The sequence below is a fragment of the Coregonus clupeaformis genome, chromosome 25 (assembly GCF_020615455.1).
Source record: "Coregonus clupeaformis isolate EN_2021a chromosome 25, ASM2061545v1, whole genome shotgun sequence".
Lineage (NCBI taxonomy): Eukaryota > Metazoa > Chordata > Actinopteri > Salmoniformes > Salmonidae > Coregonus > Coregonus clupeaformis.
Genome location: NC_059216.1, coordinates 18,271,517 through 18,295,395, shown reverse-complemented (window position 1 = coordinate 18,295,395; position 23,879 = coordinate 18,271,517). Strand labels below are relative to the sequence as shown.

The 23,879-nt window shown below is 43.9% G+C and overlaps 1 protein-coding gene across 4 annotated transcripts in view; it reads left to right on the top strand.

The window, feature by feature from the left end:
* LOC121539083 (alpha-actinin-1) overlaps positions 1 to 23,879 on the top strand; it is a 147,805-nt gene that overhangs the window by 65,282 nt on the left and 58,644 nt on the right. For all 4 annotated transcript variants that reach the window (XM_041847320.2, XM_041847322.2, XM_041847319.2 and 1 more), the window contains exons 2-3: positions 11,991 to 12,105; positions 17,404 to 17,523. In XM_041847320.2, coding sequence (XP_041703254.1) covers positions 11,991 to 12,105; positions 17,404 to 17,523 — 235 coding nt within the window. The remainder of the gene's footprint in view (positions 1 to 11,990; positions 12,106 to 17,403; positions 17,524 to 23,879) is intronic.

Here is a 23,879-nt window from a genome sequence, read left to right as displayed (position 1 = left end):
AGACTGTAATACACTGTAATAATGATAGAGATCGACTGTAATACACTGTAATAATGACAGAGACAGACTGTAATACACTGTAATAATGATAGAGACAGACTGTAATACACTGTAATAATGAGAGAGACAGACTGTAATACACTGTAATAATGAGAGAGACAGACTGTAATACACTGTAATAATGAGAGAGACAGACTGTAATACACTGTAATAATGAGAGAGACAGACTGTAATACACTGTAATAATGATAGAGACAGACTGTAATACACTATAATAATGAGAGAGACAGACTGTAATACACTGTAATAATGATAGAGACAGACTGTAATACACTGTAATAATGATAGAGACAGACTGTAATGAACTGTAATAATGAGAGAGACAGACTGTAATACACTGTAATAATGAGAGAGACAGACTGTAATACACTGTAATAATGATAGAGATCGACTGTAATACACTGTAATAATGACAGAGACAGACTGTAATACACTGTAATAATGATAGAGACAGACTGTAATACACTGTAATAATGATAGAGACAGACTGTAATACACTGTAATAATGATAGAGACAGACTGTAATGAACTGTAATAATGAGAGAGACAGACTGTAATACACTGTAATAATGATAGAGACAGACTGTAATGAACTGTAATAATGAGAGAGACAGACTGTAATACACTGTAATAATGAGAGAGACAGACTGTAATACACTGTAATAATGAGAGAGACAGACTGTAATACACTGTAATAATGAGAGAGACAGACTGTAATACACTGTAATAATGAGAGAGACAGACTGTAATACACTGTAATAATGATAGAGACTGACTGTAATACACTGTAATAATGACAGAGACAGACTGTAATACACTGTAATAATGATAGAGACAGACTGTAATACACTGTAATAATGAGAGAGACAGACTGTAATACACTGTAATAATGATAGAGACCGACTGTAATACACTGTAATAATGATAGAGACAGACTCTAATACACTGTAATAATGATAGAGACAGACTGTAATACACTGTAATAATGACAGAGACAGACTGTAATACACTGTAATAATGAGAGACAGACTGTAATACACTGTAATAATGATAGAGACAGACTGTAATACACTGTAATAATGAGAGAGACAGACTGTAATACACTGTAATAATGAGAGAGACAGACTGTAATACACTGTAATAATGATAGAGACAGACTGTAATACACTGTAATAATGACAGAGACAGACTGTAATACACTGTAATAATGATAGAGACAGACTGTAATACACTGTAATAATGAGAGAGACAGACTGTAATACACTGCAATAATGCATAGAGACGACTGTAATACACTGTAATATGATAGAGACAGACTCTAATACACTGTAATAATGACAGAGACAGACTGTAATACACTGTAATAATGACAGAGACAGACTGTAATACACTGTAATAATGAGAGAGACAGACTGTAATACACTGTAATAATGATAGAGACAGACTGTAATACACTGTAATAATGAGAGAGACAGACTGTAATACACTGTAATAATGATAGAGACAGACTGTAATACACTGTAATAATGATAGAGACAGACTGTAATACACTGTAATAATGATAGAGACAGACTGTAATACACTGTAATAATGATAGAGACAGACTGTAATACACTGTAATAATGAGAGAGACAGACTGTAATACACTGTAATAATGACAGAGACAGACTGTAATACACTGTAATAATGATAGAGACAGACTGTAATACACTGTAATAATGATAGAGACCGACTGTAATACACTGTAGTAATGATAGAGACAGACTGTAATACACTGTAATAATGACAGAGACAGACTGTAATACACTGTAATAATGATAGAGACAGACTGTAATACACTGTAATAATGATAGAGACAGACTGTAATACACTGTAGTAATGATAGACAGACTGTAATACACTGTAATAATGAGACAGACTGTAATACACTGTAGTAATGAGAGAGACAGACTGTAATACACTGTAATAATGATAGAGACCGACTTTAATGAACTGTAATAATGAGAGAGACAGACTGTAATACACTGTAGTAATGATAGAGACAGACTGTAATACACTGTAATAATGATAGAGACCGACTGTAATACACTGTAATAATGATAGAGACAGACTGTAATACACTGTAATAATGATAGAGACAGACTGTAATACACTGTAGTAATGATAGAGACAGACTGTAATACACTGTAATAATGAGAGACAGACTGTAATACACTGTAATAATGAGACAGACTGTAATACACTGTAGTAATGAGAGAGACAGACTGTAATACACTGTAATAATGATAGAGACCGACTGTAATACACTGTAGTAATGATAGAGACAGACTGTAATACACTGTAATAATGACAGAGACAGACTGTAATACACTGTAATAATGATAGAGACAGACTGTAATACACTGTAATAATGAGAGAGACAGACTGTAATACACTGTAATAATGAGAGAGACAGACTGTAATACACTGTAATAATGATAGAGACAGACTGTAATACACTGTAATAATGAGAGAGACAGACTGTAATACACTGTAATAATGAGAGAGACAGTAGCCATCTTTCACTGGAGTTGATGCCAAGCTGACCCATGATGTGTTCCAAATGGCATCCTATTCCCTATGTAGTGCACTTCTCAGAGTCCTGGGCCCTGGTCAACAGTAGTGCACTACATAGTGAATAGGGTGCCATTTGGGACATTACCCCAGAGTTGTTGACCCCTGGTGTTTTTACAGCCCTCCTCCTCCTCCTCCTCCTCCTCCTCATGTCTGCTCTGAGAGACTGAGACAGGGGAGGTGGGGGGAAGAGTGGGGGAGATGAAATATATACAGTATGACCTCGACATCCTCGATCCTCCCATTGAAATATGTTCATACTGTACTGTACTCAGTACTCTGTTACATATTAGATGTTGTAGTGGAAACAGGCATGGGCGCTGTATCACTCTAAAACTAGGGTAACGTTGGTGCCAGATGTTTTCCTACACTCTAAAACTAGGGTAACGTTGGTGCCAGATGTTTTCCTACACTCTAAAAACTAGGGTAACGTTGGTGCCAGATGTTTTCCTACACTCTAAAACTAGGGTAACGTTGGTGCCAGATGTTTTCCTACACTCTAAAACTAGGGTAACGTTGGTGCCAGATGTTTTCCTACACTCTAAAACTAGGGTAACGTTGGTGCCAGATGTTTTCCTACACTCTAAAACTAGGGTAACGTTGGTGCCAGATGTTTTCCTACACTCCAAAACTAGGCTAACGTTGGTGCCAGATGTTTTCCTACACTCTAAAACTAGGGTAACGTTGGTGCCAGATGTTTTCCTACACTCTAAAACTAGGGTAACGTTGGTGCCAGATGTTTTCCTACACTCTAAAACTAGGGTAACGTTGGTGCCAGATGTTTTCCTACACTCTAAAACTAGGGTAACGTTGGTGCCAGATGTTTTCCTACACTCTAAAACTAGGGTATTGTAGGAATCAGATGATTTCCTACACTCTTAGAAAAAAAGGTTACATATAGAACCCCTAAAATGTCTATATACACTGAACAAAAATATAAACGCAACGTGCAACAATTTCAAAGATTTTACTGAGTTACAGTTCATATAAGGAAATCAGTCAATTGAAATAACTTCATTAGGCCCTAATCTATAGATTTCAGATGACTGGGCAGGGGCGCAGCCATGGTTGGGAGGGAATAGGCCCACCCACTGGGGAGCCAGGCCCAGCCAATCAGAGTGAGTCTTTCCCCACAAAAGGGCTTTATTACAGACAGAAATACTCCTCAGTTTCATCAGCTGTCCGGGTGGCTGGTCTCAGACGACCCCGCAGGTGAAGAAGCCGGATGTGGAGGTCCTGGGCTGGTGTGATTACACGTCTGCGGTTGTGAGGGTGGTTGGATGTACTGCCAAATTCTCTAAAATGACATTGCAGGTGACTTATGGTAGAGAAATGAACATTCAATTCTCTGGCAACAGCTCTGGTGGACATTCCTACAGTCAGCATGCCAATTGCACGCTCCCTCAAAATTTCAGACGTCTGTGGCATTGTGTTGTGTGACAAAACTGCACATTTTAGAGTGGCCTTTTATTGTCCCCAGCACAAGGTGCACCTGTGTAATGATCATGCTGTTTAATTAGCTTATTGATATGCCACACCTGTCAGGTGGAAGGATTATCTTGGCAAATGAGAAATACTCACTAACAGGGATGTAAACAAATTTGTGCACAACATTTGAGAGAAATACGCTTTTTGTGTGTATGGAAAATTTCTGGGATCTTTTATTTCAGCTCATGAAACATGGGGACCAACACTTTACATGTTACGTTTTACATTTTTGTTCAGTATAGAAACCTTTTTATAGCGTTCTTTGATCAGAACCTCTTAAGAATTAGCATTTTAGAATCAGAGAGTAAATCGAGCCGAAATATATTGATAAAAGTCACCTTGTCTGAGAGAGATTTACATGGTTATCAAAACGTCACACCAGGGCAAGCCTACACGAAACACAGCCCTTATTTTAAGTGTTTCTAAAATCCCCTGTGGGAAAACTGAATGGTGGCAAAAAAACGATTGGAACCATTTCCTTGTTTGACCACTAGGTTTTATGGGTATTAGGACACCTCCACTGTTGGGCTCTACTCAACAGAGGTCAGCAACAGTCTTCTAATGGCTTCATGAAACATAGTCCCCTCATCTGACTCCACACTGAAATAAAGTAACAATGAGCTGATGGCAGGTCTGTCGCTCTTCTTGCCATATTCCACGACAAACATTTATGTTTATTTGAAAGAGTTAGCTAGCTTGTAAAGTGGCTAATTAAAGTACCCTTTTCCTACTTACAAACGGTGCTCAAAATCTGATACAACCTATCTATCTAGCCTATAGTTTATTTATTGACTTTGGCTTCATATATTTCAATAAAATAATCAACTTTGTTTACATTAATAAATTGAAAAATAACATGCCTTATTGGTAGGCTATTTGGACATCCATTAACATTTTAATTGACCAAAAGGTTATATATAGAACCCCTTTGATATATAGAACCCCTTTGATATATAGAACCCCTTTGATATATATAGAACCCCTTTGATATATAGAACCCCTTTGATATATATAACCCCTTTGATATATAGAACCCCTTTGATATATAGAACCCCTATGCTTTTATTAACACATTATTTCCTCTTGCTTCTAGCTAGCATTTCATTTGCAACAGCACAGGTTTGTCTGTTTGCATAGCCGACCTCGGCAACAGTGTTTAAAAATACACTGCTCAAAAAAATAAAGGGAACACTAAAATAACACATCCTAGATCTGAATGAATGAAATAATCTTATTAAATACTTTTTTCTTTACATAGTTGAATGTGCTGACAGCAAAATCACACAAAAATGATCAATGGAAATCAAATTTATCAACCCATGGAGGTCTGGATTTGGAGTCACCCTCAAAATTAAAGTGGAAAACCACACTACAGGCTGATCCAACTTTGATGTAATGTCCTTAAAACAAGTCAAAATGAGGCTCAGTAGTGTGTGTGGCCTCCACGTGCCTGTATGACCTCACTACAACGCCTGGGCATGCTCCTGATGAGGTGGCGGATGGTCTCCTGAGGGATCTCCTCCCAGACCTGGACTAAAGCATCCGCCAACTCCTGGACAGTCTGTGGTGCAACGTGGCGTTGGTGGATGGACCGAGACATGATGTCCCAGATGTGCTCAATTGGATTCAGGTCTGGGGAACGGAAGGGCCAGTCCATAGTATCAATGCCTTCCTCTTGCAGGAACTGCTGACACACTCCAGCCACATGAGGTCTAGCATTGTCTTGCATTAGGAGGAACCCAGGGCCAACCGCACCAGCATATGGTCTCACAAGGGGTCTGAGGATCTCATCTCGGTACCTAATGGCAGTCAGGCTATCTCTGGCGAGCACATGGAGGGCTGTGCGGCCCCCCAAAGAAATGCCACCCCACACCATGACTGACCCACCGCCAAACCGGTCATGCTGGAGGATGTTGCAGGCAGCAGAACGTTCTCACGGCGTCTCCAGACTCTGTCACGTCTGTCACATGTGCTCAGTGTGAACCTGCTTTCATCTGTGAAGAGCACAGGGCGCCAGTGGCGAATTTGCCAATCTTGGTGTTCTCTGGCAAATGCCAAACGTCCTGCACGGTGTTGGGCTGTAAGCACAACCCCCACCTGTGGACGTCGGGCCCTCATACCACCCTCATGGAGTCTGTTTCTGACCGTTTGAGCAGACACATGCACATTTGTGGCCTGCTGGAGGTCATTTTGCAGGGCTCTGGCAGTGCTCTTCCTGCTCCTCCTTGCACAAAGGCGGAGGTAGCAGTCCTGCTGCTGGGTTGTTGCCCTCCTACGGCCTCCTCCACGTCTCCTGATGTACTGGCCTGTCTCCTGGTAGCGCCTCCATGCTCTGGACACTACGCTGACAGACACAGCAAACCTTCTTGCCACAGCTCGCATTGATGTGCCATCCTGGATGAGCTGCACTACCTGAGCCACTTGTGTGGGTTGTAGACTCCGTCTCATGCTACCACTAGAGTGAAAGCACCGCCAGCATTCAAAAGTGACCAAAACATCAGCCAGGAAGCATAGGAACTGAGAAGTGGTCTGTGGTCACCACCTGCAAAACCAGTCCTTTATTGGGGGTGTCTTGCTAATTGCCTATAAATTCCACCTGTTGTCTATTCCATTTGCACAACAGCATGTGAAATTTATTGTCAATCAGTGTTGCTTCCTAAGTGGACAGTTTGATTTCACAGAAGTGTGATTGACTTGGAGTTACATTGTGTTGTTTAAGTGTTCCCTTTATTTATTTTGAGCAGTGTATGAATTCGATCTTCCCCCGATATAGTAGAGGTAACGTTGTCGGAAATCAGCTAGGCATTTTTCTGACCAGGCGAAATCATGCCGCAGCATCATTAATATGGATATAGATGTCAATGCAAAACAGCTGAAACAAATGAAAAGGGAGCGAGTCGTCTGTCATTTCATAGTTAGCGTTTGTTTTCCAAAATACCCATTACACTCTGGGGTTGGGATAGAACCTTCAAGGTTCTTTGCCTTCACTGGGTATATATATATATAGAACCTTTTTTAGTAATGGATTCTTTATTCTCGTCCAAATAATCAAAAGGTTCTATATAGTATATATATATATATATATATATATATATATTAGTCCCGTGTAGCTCAGTTGGTAGAGCATGGCGTTTGCAACACCAGGGTTGTGTTTTCGTTTCCCACGGGGGACCAGTATGAAAAAAATGTAATAATGTATGCACTCACTAACTGTAAGTCGCTCTGGATAAGAGCGTCTGCTAAATGACTAAAATGTAAATGTAAAATATAGAACCTCAAAGAACCCTTTTTTCTAAGAGTGTATGTTGTGCCTTCTGCTACACTGGCTACATATTATTACTTACTTACTCCTCTCTGCTGCCCGTGGAGAATAAGGCCTCAATCAGCCCAGCTGGATGGCCCTTTGCACCGACTGCACCGTCAGGCCAGGAGAACGCTGACCACAACACTCAGTCATGTGAACGGAGGATGGCTGCCAGGCCAGGCCTGGTTTGTTGGCTGTTGCTGCTGCCAAACGGCCTGAGTGACCTACAGAGGGGGAGAGGGAGAGAGAGAGACGGAGAGAGACAGAGGGGGGAGTGAGACAGCGGGAGGGGGACATAGGGGGAGGAAGAGAGAGACGGAGAGAGACAGGGGAGCGGGACAGAGGAGGAGAGGGACAGAGGGGGAGAGGGAGAGACTGAGAGAGACGGGGGGGGGGGGTAGAGAGACAGAGAGGGAGATACAGAGAGAGACAGGGGGTATGCTAATAGAGCAGACCTAACTCACTCTATTAAATTAATCAAAACAGGAACATTTTACATTTGGCTAGAAATTAAAAAAGGAAATTATCTCAACAGAGAAAAATGTCCTCCTGTGTGTTACCTATATCCCCCCACTAGAATCCCCATACTTTAATGAAGACAGCTTCTCCATCCTGGAGGGGGAAATCAATCATTTCCAGACCCAGGGACATGTACTAGTCTGTGGCGACCTAAATGCCAGAACTGGACAAGAACCTGACACCCTCAGCACACAGGGGGACAAACACCTACCTGGAGGTGACAGCATTCCCTCCCCCATATGCCCCCCTAGGCACAACTATGACAACATAACCAACAAAAACGGGTCACAACTCCTGCAGCTCTGTCGCACACTGGGTATGTACATAGTCAATGGTAGGCTTCGAGGGGACTTCTATGGTAGGTACACCTATAGCTCATCTCTTGGCAGTAGTACTGTAGACTACTTTATCACTGACCTCAACCCAGAGTCTCTCAGAGCGTTCACAGTCAGCCCACTGACACCCCTATCAGATCACATCAAAATCACAGTCTACTTGAACAGAGCAATACTCAATCATGAGGCATCAAAGCCAAAGGAACTGAATAATATTAAGAAATGCTATAGATGGAAGGAAAGTAGTGTCGAAACCTACCAAAAAACAATTAGGCAACAACAAATTCAATCCCTTTTAGACAACTTCCTGGACAAAACGTTCCACTGTAACAGTGAAGGTGTAAACTTGGCAGTAGAAAACCTAAACAGTATATTTGACCTCTCAGCTTCCCAATCAAATCTAAAAATCTCGAACAGAAAACCGAAGAAAAGTAACAACAGTGACAAATGGTTTGATGAAGAATGCAAAAACCTAAGAAAGAAATTGAGAAACCTATCCAACCAAAAACATAGAGACCCAGAAAACCTGAGCCTACACCTTCACTATGGTGAAACACTAAAACAATACAGAAATACACTACCGAAAAAGAAGGAACAGCACGTCAGAAATCAGCTCAATGTAATTGAAGAATCCATAGACTCTAACCACTTCTGGGAAAATTGGACAACGCTAAACAAACAACAACACGAAGAGCTATCTATCCAAAACGGAGATGTATGGACAAACCACTTCTCCAATCTTTTTGGCCCTATAACAAAGAACAAACAGCAAAAAAAGATTGGACTGATCACCCCAATCCACAAAAGTGGAGACAAATTTGGCCCCAATACCTACCGTGGGATATGCGTTAACAGCAACCTTGGGAAAATCCTCTGCATTATCATTAACAGCAGACTAGTTCATTTCCTCAGTGAAAACAATGTACTGAGCAAATGTTAAATTGGCTTTTTACCAAATTACCGTACGACAGACCACGTATTCACCCTGCACACCCTAATTGACAAACAATCAAAACAAAACAAAGGCAAAGTCTTCTCATGCTTTGTTGATTTAAAAAAAGCTTTTGACTCAATTTGGCATGAGGTTCTGCTATACAAATTGATGGAAAGTGGGGTTGTGAGAAAAACATACGACATCATAAAATTAATGTACACAAACAACAAGTGTGCGGTTAAAATTGGCAAAAAAACACATTTCTTTCCACAGGGCCGTGGGGTGAGACAGGGATGCAGTTTAAGCCCCACCCTCTTCAACATATATATCAACGAATTGGCGAGGGCACTAGAACAGTCTGCAGCACCCGGCATCACCCTACTAGAATCTGAAGTCAAATGTCTACTGTTTGCTGATGATCTGGTGCTTCTGTCACCAACCAAGGAAGGCCTACAGCAGCACCTAGATCTTCTGCACAGATTCTGTCAGACCTGGGCCCTGACAGTAAATCTCAGTAAGACAAAAATAATGGTGTTCCAAAAAAGGTCCAGTTGCCAGGACCACAAATACAAATTCCATCTAGACACCGTTGCCACAGGTAACAAACATCAGCGCCACAGGTAACTTCCACAAAGCTGTGAACGATCTGAGAGACAAGGCAAGAAGGGCCTTCTATGCCATCAAAAGGAACATAAAATTTGACATACCAATTAGGATCTGGCTAAAAATACTTGAATCAGTTATAGAACCCATTGCCCTTTATGGTTGTGAGGTCTGGGGTCCGCTCACCAACCAAGAATTCACAAAATGGGACAAACACCAAATTGAGACTCTGCATGCAGAATTCTGCAAAAATATCCTCCGTGTACAACGTAAAACACCAAATAATGCATGCAGATCAGAATTAGGCCGATACCCGCTAATTATCAAAATCCAGAAAAGAGCCGTTATATTCTACAGCAACCTAAAAGGAAGCGATTCCCAAACCTTCCATAACAAATCCATCACCTACAGACAGATGAACCTGGAGAAGAGTCCCCTAAGCAAGCTGGTCCTGGGGCTCTGTTCACAAACACAAACAGACCCCACAGAGCCCCAGGACAACAACAGCAACACAATTATACCCAACCAAATCATGAGAAAACAAAAAGATAATTACTTGACACATTGGAAAGAATTAACAAAAAAACAGAGCAAACTAGAATGCTATTTGGCTCTAAACAGAGAGTACACAGTGGCAAAATACCTGACCACTGTGACTGACCCAAACTTAAGGAAAGCTTTGACTATGTACAGACTCAGTGAGCATAGCCTTGCTATTGAGAAAGGCCGCCGTAGGCAGACCTGGCTGTCAAGAGAAGACAGGCTATGTGCACACTGCCCACAAAATGAGGTGGAAACTGAGCTGCACTTCCTAACCTCCTGCCAAATGTATGACCATATTTGAGACACATATTTCCCTCAGATTACACAGATCCACAAAGAATTCGAAAACAAACCCAATTTTGATAAACTCCCTTATCTACTGGGTGAAAAACCAGTGTACTGTTAATATTTCTTGATTATTTTACTTTTGTTTACTATCTACTTCACTTGCTTTGGTAATGTTAACATACGTTTCCCATGCCAATAAAGCCCTTAAATGAGAGAGAGAGAGAGAGAGAGAGAGAGAGAGAGAGAGAGAGAGAGAGAGAGAGAGAGAGAGAGAGAGAGAGAGAGAGAGAGAGAGAGAGAGAGAGAGAGAGAGAGAGAGAGAGAGAGAGAGAGAGAGAGAGAGAGAGAGAGAGAGAGAGAGAGAGAGAGAGAGAGAGAGAGAGAGAGAGAGAGAGAGAGAGAGAGAGAGAGCTGGTCAGCTTGAGGAAGGCAGCAGGCTACAGACAAGTCACTGGCCTGGTCATGGGCTGAGTAGCCCTTCCTTCCTTTCAAGTGGCTTTTCCTCTTCTATGGAACACATGTAACAGGCTGGCTTTCATAAAGGCTGGGGTGTGTCTGCTCTGCTCCAATACTGCAGATTGATCTAGTGTGTGTGTGTGTGTCTGCCTGCCAGCAGTTGGGCCCTGTGTGGAATTAACCCAGCTTCTCATACAGAGCTGGCTCTCAGCAGGGTGCACAGTGTTATGGCGGGCCCGGTGCTCATGCCAGCTTCCGTTAGGTCGTTCGTGTGTCGAGCTGACGGCTGTTGTAGGCGAGGATGGAGGGAAGGAGGGAGGGAGGGAGAGGAGGAGGGAGAGGAGGGAGAGAGGGGGATGGAGGGGGGAGAGGGGTGAGAGGAGGGAGGGAGAGAAGGGAGAGGGGGGAGAGAGATGAGGAGGGAGAGGGGGGAGAGGAGAGAGGGAGATGAGGGGGAGGGAGGGAGGGAGGGAGGGAGAGGAGAGGGAGGGAAGGTTGGATGCAAGGGCGGAGGGAGGGAGGGAGGGCCCAGCCCAGCCCAGCCCAGCCCAGCCCAGCCCAGATGTTTCCCAACATCAGGTAGTTATGTTAGTAACATGCCAACCATGCCTGGGAATCCTCTGGACCTGATGCTGCAGCTCAACTACAACACACAGACGGCTCACTGTTCTGTTCTACTCTACTCTGTTTCTATACTGTTGTATTTTCTACTTTACTCTACGCACTGTGCCTGTCTGGACACCATGGTAACTAACTCATGACATTCACAGACTCCCACCATCCCATCTGGGTTAGGGTTAGGTAACTAACACCATGGTAACTAACTCATGTCTCCTCTCCTCCCCAGACGTTCACGGCCTGGTGTAACTCCCACCTAAGGAAAGCCGGAACGCAGATCGAGAACATCGAGGAGGACTTCAGGGACGGACTGAAACTCATGCTGCTGCTGGAGGTCATATCAGGTGAGGAGGAGTGGCCTGGTGCCTACATGATGTATCTATAATGGTGCCCACATGATGTATCTATAATGGTGCCTACATGATGTATCTATAATGGTGCCCACATGATGTATCTATAATGGTGCCTACATGATGTATCTATAATGGTGCCCACATGATGTATCTATAATGGTGCCTACATGATGTATCTATAATGGTGCCCACATGATGTATCTATAATGGTGCCTACATGATGTATCTATAATGGTGCCCACATGATGTATCTATAATGGTGCCCACATGATGTATCTATAATGGTGCCCACATGATGTATCTATAATGGTGCCTACATGATGTATCTATAATGGTGCCTACATGATGTATCTATAATGGTGCCCACATGATGTATCTATAATGGTGCCCACATGATGTATCTATAATGGTGCCCACATGATGTATCTTTAATGGTGCCCACATGTTTTGTCATCAAAACCAAAGGCATACATGTACACTACCTGTCAAAAGTTTCGACACACCTACTCATTCAAGGGTTTTTCTTTATTTTTACTATTTTCTACATATATCAAAACTATGAAATAACACATATGGAATCATGTAGTAACCAAAAAAGGGTTAAACAAATCAAAATATATTTCATATTTGAGATTCTTCAAAAAGCCACCATTTGCCTTGATGACAGCTTTGCACACTCTGGTGTCAAGAAGGGCAGTGAGGAAGCCACTTCTCTCCAGCCACTTCTCTCTTCTATTAGCTGTATGACCAATAGAAGACATTGGTATTCACTACAGGTATCTGGCCTATAGGAGTTTTGTCAGTTGGTGCTGGGGCTATCTGGGCCGTAGGAACAGAATGGTGCTGCAGCCTGCGTAGTCCTTCGCATCCACCAGTTCCAAGATGCCAAGAGAACCCCATCCTGAATGGGTTTGGGAGCTTGTCTGCAGAAAGAAATGGGTCAGACAAACAGAATATGAGCTGCAATACATCGGAACCACTTGTGTTTGTAAAATCCCCTATGGGAAAAATGAATGGTGGAAAAATGATTGGAACCATTTCCCTGTTTGACCGCTAGGTTTTATGGGTATTATGACTCATGCTGTGGTACTCTATTGTGGGAGGCAACGTCTGCCTAGGCCCCAGGGCAGCGTTTCCCCTTTATGATTCTGACATAACTTTTCATGTAGCTAACTACAGGTAAATAGTTAGTAGTAATAGTTATAGCTCCTGTAAATATAAATGTCACGTCAGGTCAGAAGCTACCAGCATCACCACAATATCGTATCTTTTACTTTTAATCATCAAAAGGTACTCACACATCTGAGCTATCTTTTGTTTGTTGTAATAATTGAATAACACAAGAAAAAAGTACAAATGTTGCTGTTCTTTATTAAGCTTCACGTATCGGCCTCAAGGCCTTCGTCAGAGCTAGCTTTTAATAACAATGGCTAGCTAGAAGAATAACTATTTGGAGACTTACTTCTTGAAAAGGTTGCTGCTGGCTGCCGCTGCCGGATGCAAGATGGAGGACGAAAGCTGCAAAATCCACTGGCTTGTGTAGCTACAGTAGCTACCTTGTGGAAGTGTGCTGTGCAACGTGCCAAATCAAACAAAGTGATTGTTCTGATGGAAGACTGCAAAGAAACAGCTACTGCACAATATCTCTTGGTTTTGGCCGTGCACAACTAGATACCTAGTTGTGCATGTCAATATGAGGAGTACCAATAATCTTCTTCGTGTCAATTTCCGGCAGTCTAAACACATTTTTGCGTATTGCTGGCTTTCTCAGTTTGGAATGTGGAACGGGCACGGGCCGTGCCGGACTGGACACACGCACCACTGGCTTGGTGCGGGGAGCAGGCACGGGCCGTACCGGACTGGGAACACGCACCACTAGCTTGGTGCGTGGAACAGGAACGGGCCGGGCCGGACTGGCGACACGCACCATTGGCTTGGTGCGAGGAACAGGCCGGGCTGGACTGGCGACGCGCACCACTGGCTTGGTGCGAGGAGCAGGAACGGGCCGGACTGGGAACACACACCACTGGCTTGGTGCGAGGAGCAGGAACGGCCCGGGCCGGACTGGGACCACGCACCACTGGCTTGGTGCGAGGAGCAGGAACGACCCGGGCCGGACTGGGAACACGCACCACTGGCTTGGTGCGAGGAGCAGGAACGCCCGGGCGGACTGGGAACACGCACCACTGGCTTGGTGCGAGGCAGGAACGACCCGGGCGGACTGGGACCACGCACCACTGGCTTGGTGCGAGGAGCAGGAACGCCCGGGCCGGACTGGGAACACGCACCACTGGCTTGGTGCGAGGAGCAGGAACGACCCGGGCCGGACTGGGAACACGCACCACTGGCTTGGTGCGAGGAGCAGGAACGACCCGGGCCGGACTGGGAACACGCACCACTGGCTTGGTGCGAGGAGCAGGAACGACCCGGGCCGGACTGGGAACACGCACCACTGGCTTGGTGCGAGGAGCAGGAACGACCCGGGCCGGACTGGGAACACGCACCACTGGCTTGGTGCGAGGAGCAGGACTGGGTTCCTTTATTAACCCCCGCTCCTGATGCTGCCTAACCAGCTCCTCTCACCGTGCCTCTACTTCCTCTTTCTCCCTACGCGCCTCCTGCAGTGCCTCCTCCTGAATGGATCTCTCCCGCTCTATTCTATCTAACAGCCCCCGTAATATGGTGGCCTCCTCCTCCTCGCTTACCCGGCACTCCTCCTCCAGTGAGGACTCCTCCGGGAGCCCCCACGAGTTAGGGAACAGAAACTCGTCGTCGTCATCCTCCGACTCCTCAGTATAATTTTGTTCCCACTCCTCTTCCCATGGTCGTAGGGACCCAATCTGGAAACCAACCGGGTGCAGTGGTCGGGGCTCTTCTCTCTCGCTCCCCGACCACCCCTTTAGCCCCCCCCAAAAAAATATTGGGGCTGCTTCTCGGGCTTCCTCCTCGGCCGGCTTCCGTGTTGCCGTTGCTCCTCTCCTGCCTGGGCTTCCTTCTTCGCCCAGGGTCCTTTTCCCGCAAATATCTCCTCCCATGACCAAATCTTCCCCACCTGTGTCCAGGGTGTTCGGTCCTCCTGGGCACGCTGCTTGGTCCGTGTTTGGTGGGATCTTCTGTCTCGTTCGTTCAAGGACAGGTCAGACCAAGGCGCAGCGTGATATGCACACATGTTTATTCAACTGATAAACACACGACAAAACAATAAACAAACGAAACGTGAAGTCCTACGGCTAACAAACAATACAAGCCTCCAACACGGAAAAAAGAACTACCTAGTGCCAATAGGCTGCCTAAGTATGATCCCCAATCAGAGACAACGAGCGACAGCTGTCTCTGATTGGGAACCACACCGGCCAACATAGAAATACACATACTAGATAACACATCTAGAAAATACACAACATAGAATATACACAACCTGACTCAACATATGAGTCCCCTGAGTCAGGGCGTGACAGAATGTGAATTCCACATTTGTAAAAAAAAAAAAAGAAAAAAAAAAAAGAAGGGAAAAATACAATTTGCACCACCCCCTTACCCTGCGCCTATAAAACCAAACCCCTTCCCCCTTATTCCACAACTTTTTCCTAATTGTTCCTATTCCTGGCAACCGGCCTGGGAGGACGTGACTCCTTCCTACTCCTGGCAACCGGCCTGAGAGGACGGGACTCCTTCCTACTCCTGGCAACCGGCCTGAGAGGACGGGACTCCTTCCTACTCCTGGCAACCGGCCTGGGAGGACGGGACTCCTTCCTACTCCTGGCAACCGGCCTGGGAGGACGGGACTCCTTCCTACTCCTGGCAACCGGCCTGGGAGGACGGGACTCCTTCCTACTCCTGGCAACCGGCCTGGGAGGACGGGACTCCTTCCTACTCCTGGCAACCGGCCTGGGAGGACGGGACTCCTTCCTACTCCTGGCAACCGGCCTGGGAGGACGGGACTCCTTCCTACTCCTGGCAACCGGCCTGGGAGGACGGGACTCCTTCCTATTCCTGGCAACCGGCCTGGGAGGACGGGACTCCTTCTTTCAATACCTCCTGTAACACTTCTGCCGATCTTTCACTCCCAATCACTTTTCTACTTTTATAATCTGCGCCGCCTTTTCCCTCTGTGCAGTAAATTAGCCAAGAAACCAACCTTGCTAAAACACAGACCGTTCGGGTCACTCAGTCTCCTGCCCATCCTCCTCTACTTCCCTCACTGCCTCAGCATGTGTCTCTTTCTGCACTGCTCGAAACCATGGCAACCTTAACCTGTCTCACTCGCAAAGGACATTTCTGATCCCCAGCAACATGAACCCCCCCCACAATTGCAACAGACTACTTTTACTTTTTCCTCCAAAACTACACACTCCTTTGTCCCATGCCCTCCTGCACACTTCTCACACCTCGGAATTCCCTCCTGCACACTATTGCGACATGGACCATAACCTTGGCACCTAAAACACTGTAGCGGGTTTGGAACAAACGCTCTCACGGGATAACTAACATATCCTAGCATGACTTTATCAGGCAAACACTCAATATCAAAACTGAAAAGTATAGACAGGGTCTTCTCAGTCTCGTGCTCGGCATCGGATCTGCGTCTCACCAAATGGCGTGCATCACAGACACCAGGGATTTTCAACTTCAGTTGATCCATCTCCACACTCAAAGCTATCCTAGTAATCACTCCCTTCAGCGGTGCTCTGCTCCGGAGAGCAAAGCTAGACACAGCTCTTTTCCCGAAGCGCGTGACACAGAGCGTCCGCTCCCAACGCAGGCTCTTCCTCTTCACTTTTGTCGGATTTGATTTCTGAACTTCCATAAAAACCTGGCTGGAGGGTTCTGAGAACTCGCTAAATATAGCGACAAAGTTGTTAAGTTGTCAACACTGGTACCAATTTGACCGGGCAGTACCGGCAGCAGTAGGAGGAGATATTCAAATCAAAGATGAACTGTCATTGGTCTATTACAATCAGACCGCCGGGTGGCGTTATGCGCCGGGCCAAAAACACCAACCCACCTGACATTACACAAAAAGGGCATTGTCATGATATTCACAATTTCAGTGTTATTTTGGCCTCAGTGTGGAAGTATCATGTTTTTAACTGCAGTGGGCCTTTAAATCTTGAATACACTACACATTTGCATTTCCTGCTGTGATCATCTTGCAACAACAGGATGATCAAATTAAGATACTGCACCTGTAGATATTTAATATAAATATATATATATAAATGATAAGAGGTGATGTTTACCTGACCCCTTCTGACCCTTAACCCCTGACTCCTTCTGTTTCCTGTCCAGGCGAACGCTTGGCCAAACCAGAGAGAGGGAAGATGAGAGTCCACAAGATCTCCAACGTCAACAAAGCTCTCCACTACATCACCAGTAAAGGAGTCAAGCTGGTGTCCATCGGAGCTGAGGGTGAGTTGAAGACCATAAAGACTGTAAAGATAAATGGACAAAGTGACTGACACACCTCTGCATTAATTTAGATAGAGTGAAGACCCTAGTCACATGATACTGGACTGTCTATACAGTGAGGGAAAATAGTATTTGATCCCCTGCTGATTTTGTACTGACAAAGACACGATCAGTCTATAATTTTAATGGTAGGTTTATTTGAACAGTGAGAGACAGAATAACAACCAAAAAAAATCCAGAAAAACGCATGTCAAAAATGTTATAAATTGATTTGCATTTTAATGAGGGAAATAAGTATGCAACCTGCCTAAATGACTACCGCCCCGTAGCACTCATGTCGGTAGCCATGAAGTGCTTTGAAAGGCTGGTCACGGCTCACATCAACACCATCATCCCAGAAACCCTAGATACACTACAATTCGCATACCGCCCCAACAGATCCACAGATGACGCAATCTCCATTGCACACTGCCCTTTCCCACCTGGACAAAAGGAACACCTACGTTAGAATGCTGTTCATTGACTACAGCTCAGCGTTCAACACCATAGTGCCCACAAAGCTCATCACTAAGCTAAGGACCCTGGGACTAAACACCTCCCTCTGCAACTGGATCCTGGATTTCCTGACGGGCCGCCCCCATGTGGTAAGGGTAGGCAACAACACATCCGCCACGCTGATCCTCAACACGGGGGCCCCTCAGGGGTGCATGCTCAGTCCCCTCCTTCACCCACGACCGCCTGGCCCGACTCCAACACCATCATTAAGTTTGTAATCACAGACAACGATGAAACAGCCTTCAGGGAGGAGGTCAGAGACCTGGCAGTGTGGTGCCAGGACAACAACCTCTCCGTCAAACGTGAGCAAGACAAAAGAGCTGATCGTGGACTACAGGCAAAGGAGGGCTTAACACGTCCCCATTCACATCGACGGGGCTGTAGTGGAGCGGGTCGAGAGCTTCATGTTCCTTGTCGTTCACATCACTAACAAACTATCATGGTCCAAAACACACCATGACAGTCGTGAAGAGGGCACAACAACGCCTATCCCCCCAAGCCATTAGACTGCTAAACAGTTAATCAAATGGCTACTATATGCATTGACCCCTTTTTCTATACGCTGCTTCTACTTTATTTTCTATGCATAGTCACTTTACCCTTATCTACATATACATAATACCTCAACTTATCTTGACTAAGTATTGTGTTACTTTTTTTCTTACTTTAGTTTGTATTTATTTATAGACATTTTTAGCAAATAATTTCGTAAAAAAATTCTGCATTGTTGGTTAAGGGCTTGCAAGTAAGCATTTTACGGTAAGGTCTACATCTGTATTCGGCCCGTGTGACCAATCAATTTGATTTGAGTGTCGACCTTGTTAACGTCCAAAAGTAGAAGTCGCGTCACAGGCTCTCTTTCCATTTCCCCTGAAAACCGGAACATCCGGTTTTTGGGAACTCGGCAGTGACCGTCATTCCACTTAAAGGGTGAAGGTCACAGACATTGAATATCAATATGTTTACATCCCCTAGTCAATTCCTATTAGACGATCAGACGATCAAGCAGCCAGTCCAGTCTATAGAAATAGATGGTGGTTGAGTGTAATGGGAGCTTTATTCTGGTGTGTGCTACAGTACCCTGGGTACAGATGTAGGATATTAATTTGAGCCAGTTTGCTACAGCAGGAAAATTATTCTGCAGCAACAGGAAATGTGAATTATTATGTGGATTATAATGAATGGGCATTTTTTGTAGGGCTTGCTAAATTATTCATTAGGGCAAATCAAGTATGACATTTTAAAGTGAAAATTACAAACTTTAGACTTCGAATATGCTACAAGTTTGCATTTAATTTTTACATTTTTTATTTTTAGTCATTTAGCAGACGCTCTTATCCAGAGTGACTTACAGTTAGTGAGTGCATACATTTTTCATACTGCACAACAACATTTCTTGCATAACAAAATAGTGATCAAATTAAGATTCTACATCTGTAGTGCTTTGCAGTGCATTTCCCCATAACTAGGGTCTGCTCTGCTCACAGTGTCAACATATTCCTATTAGCTAAATAAACACCCAAAACAACCTCTCCTCACAGACACTGTCAGCAACCAGGCCCTCTGGACATTACTGTAATTGGAAGCTGCTGTGTCTGTGTGTGTCTGTGTGTGTGTGTCTGTGTGTGTCTGTGTGTATGTGTGTGTCTGTGTGTGTCCGTAGTGATCACACTTGTAGGTTGCGACGTGCCAATGTTTTTGAATCACACATGACCGCATCACTCAAAAGCATTGTTAGGTCGCTCCCCCTCTCCTCTCCTCCCCTCAGAACAGAAGCTGAGCTAAAGAGGTTCATTAACTACAGCCCTGGGGTCCCCTATCCACATCTCTATCTCTGTCTGTCTGTCAATTTTTCTGTCTCTGTTTCTCTCTCTCTGCCTTCTCTCTCTCTCTCTCTCTCTCTCTCTCTCTCTCTCTCTCTCTCTCTCTCTCTCTCTCTCTCTCTCTCTCTCTCTCTCTCTCTCTCTCTCTCTCTCTCTCTCTCTCTCTCTCTGCCTTCTCGCTCTCTGTCTGTCTGCCTGTCTGCCACATTTTGTTACGTTGCAGCAAAATATTCTAAAATGCATTTTTTTTTTAAATCCATCTACACACGATAACCCATAATGGCAAAGCGAAAATAGATTTTTAGAAATGTTTGCTAATAAAAAATAAATTAAACACAGAAATACCTTATTTACATAAGTATTCAGAACCTTTGCTCTGAGACTTGAAATTGAGCTCAGGTGCATCCTGTTTCCACTGATCATCCTTGAGATGTTTCTACAACTTGATTGGAGTCCACCTGTGGTAAATTCAATTGTTTTGACGTGACTTGGAAAGGCACACACCTGTCTACAGTTGAAGTCGGAAGTTTACATACACTTAGGTTGAAGTCATTAACTCGTTTTTCAACCACTCCACAAATTTCTTGTTAACAAACTATAGTTTTGGCAAGTTGGTTAGGACATCTACTTTGTGCTTGACACAAGTAATTTTTCCAACAATTGTTTACAGACAGATTATTTCACTTATAATTCACTGTATCACAATTCCAGTGGGTCAGAAGTTTACATACACTAAGTTGACTGTGCCTTTAAACTTCCAGAAAATGATGCCATGGCTTTAGAAGCTTCTGATAGGCTAATTGACATCATTTGAGTCAATTGGAGGTGTACCTGTGGATGTATTTCAAGGCCTACCTTCAAACTCAGTGCCTCTTTGCTTGACATCATGGGAAAATCAAAAGAAATCAGCCAAGACCTCAGAAAAAAAATTGTAGACCTCCACAAGTCTGGTTCATCCTTGGGAGCAATTTCCAAACGCCTGAAGGTACCACATTCATCTGTACAAACAATAGTACGCAAGTATAAACACCATGGGACCACGCAGCCGTCATACCGCTCAGGAAGGAGACGCGTTCTGTCTCCTAGAGATGAACGTACTTTGGTGCAAAAAGTGCAAATCAATCCCAGAACAACAGCAAAGGACCTTGTGAAGATGCTGGAGGAAACAGGTACAAAAGTATCTATATCCACAGTAAAACGAGTCCTATATCGACATAACCTGAATGACCGCTCAGCAAGGAAGAAGCCACTGCTCCAAAACCGCCATAAAAAAGCCAGACTACGGTTTGCAACTGCACATGGGGACAAAGATGGAGAAATGTCCTCTGGTCTGATGAAACAAAAATAGAACTGTTTGGCCATAATGACTATCGTTATGTTTGGAGGAAAAAGTGGGATGCTTGCAAGCCAAAGAACACCATCCCAACCGTGAAGCACGGGGGTGGCAGCATCATGCTGTGGGGGTGCTTTGCTGCAGGAGGGACTGGTGCACTTCACAAAATAGATGGCATCATGAGGAAGGAAAATTATGTTGATATATTGAAGCAACATCTCAAGACATCAGTCAGGAAGTGAAAGCTTGGTCACAAATGGGTCTTCCAAATGGACAATGACCACAAGCATACTTCCAAAGTTGTGGCAAAATGGCTTAAGGACAACAAAGTCGAGGTATTGGAATGGCCATCACAAAGCTCTGACCTCAATCCTATAGAAAATGTGTGGGCAGAACTGAAAAAGCGTGTCCTAGAAGGATGTCTACAAACCTGACTCAGTTACACCAGCTCTGTCAGGAGGAATGGGCCAAAATTCCACCAACTTATTGTGGGAAACTTGTGAAAGGCTATCCGAAACATTTCACCCAAGTTAAACAATTTAAAGGCAATGCTACCAAATACTAATTGAGTGTATGTAAACTTCTGACCCACTGGGAATGTGATGAAATAAATAAAAGCTGAAAATAATAATTCTCTCTACTATTATTCTGACATTTCACATTCTTAAAATAAAGTGGTGATCCTAACTGACCTAAGACAGGGAATTTTTACTAGGATGAAATGTCAGGAATTGTGAAAAACTGAGTTTAAATGTATTTGGCTAAGGTGTATGTAAACTTCTGACTTCAACTGTATATAAGGTCCCACAGTTGACAGTGCATGTCAGAGCATAAACCAAGTCATGAGGTCGAAACAATTGTCCGTAGAGCTCCGAGACAGGATTGTGTTGAAGCCACTCCTCAGTAAAAGGTGCATGACAGCCCGCTTGGAGTTTGCCAAAAGGCACCTAAAGGACTCCCAGACCATGAGAAACAAGAATCTCTGGTCTGATGAAACCAAGATTGAACTCTTTGGCCTGAATGCCAAGCGTCACGTCTGGAGGAAACCTGGCACCATCCCTACGGTGAAGCATGGTGGTGGCAGCATCATGCTGTGGGGATCTTTTTCAGCGGCAGCGACTGGGAGACTAGTCAGGATCGAGGGAAAGATGAACGGAGCAACGTACAGAGAGATCCTTGATGAAAACCTGCTCCAGAGCGCTCAGGACCTCAGACTGGGGTGAAGGTTCACCTTCCAACAGGACAACGACCCTAAGCACACAGCCAAGACAACGCAGGAGTGGCTTCGGCACAAGTCTCTGAATGTCCTTGAGTGGCCCAGCCAGAGCCCAGACTTGAACCCGATCGAACATCTCTGGAGAGACCTGAAAATATCTGTGCAGCGACGCTCCCCATCCAACCTGACAGAGCTTGAGAGGATCTGCAGAGAAGAATGGGAGCAACTCCCCAAATACAGGTGTGCCAAGCTTGTAGCGTCATACCCAAGAAGACTCAAGGCTGTAATCACTGCCAAAGGTGCTTCAACAAAGTACTGAGAAAAGGGTCTGAATACTTATGTAAATGTGATATTTCAGTTATTTTCTTATTATAATAAAAATAATTATTTGCAACAATTTCTAAAAACCTGTTTTTGCTTTGTCATTATGGGATATTCTGTGTAGATTGATGAAGGAAAAAAACAATTTAATCAATTTTAGAATAAGGCTGTAACGTAACAAAATGTGGAAAAAGTCAAGGGGACTGAATACTTTCCAAATTGTTTCACAAAAAAAAATATTTTGCATCTTCAAAGTGGTAGGCATGTTGTGTAAATCAAATGATACAAAACCCCAAAAAATCAATTTTAATTCCAGGTTGTAAGGCAACAAAATAGGAAAAATGCCAAGGGGGGTGAATACTTTTGCAAGCCACTGTATGCGTCTGCTGTTAATGATAATGCAGAGGATTTTCCCAAGGTTGCTGTTGAGGCATATCCTACGGTAGTTATTTAGGTCAAATTTGTCTCCACTTTTGTGGATTGGGGTGAACAATATTGTGGAAGATGCCAGAGCTGAGGATGATGTTAAAGCATAGCCAATTGGAATTTGTGGTCTGTATATTTTATAATTTAATTTAGGATACCATCAAAACCACAGGCCTTTTTGGGTTGGAGGGTTTGTATTTTGTCCTGTAGTTCATTCAATGTAATTGGAGAATCCAGTGGGTTCTGGTAGTCTTTAATAGTTGATTCTAAGATTTGCATTTGATCATGTACATGTTTTTGCTGTTTGTTCTTTGTTATAGAGCCAGAAAGATTGGAGAAGTGGTTTGTCCATACATCTCTGTTTTGGATAGATAACTCTTTTTGTTGTTGTTTGTTTAGTGTTTTCCAATTTTCCCAGAAGTGGTTCGATTCTATGGATTCTTCAATTACATTGAGCTGATTTCTGACGTGCTGTTCCTTCTTTTTCCGTAGTGTATTTCTGTATTGTTTTAGTGATTCACCATAGTGAAGGCGTAGGCTCAGGTTTTCTGGGTCTCTATGTTTTTGGTTTGATAGGTTTCTCAATTTCTTTCTTAGCTTTTTGCATTCTTCATCAAACCATTTGTCATTTTTGTTAATTTTCTTAGGTTGTCTGCTTGTAATTTTTTGATTTGATAGGTTT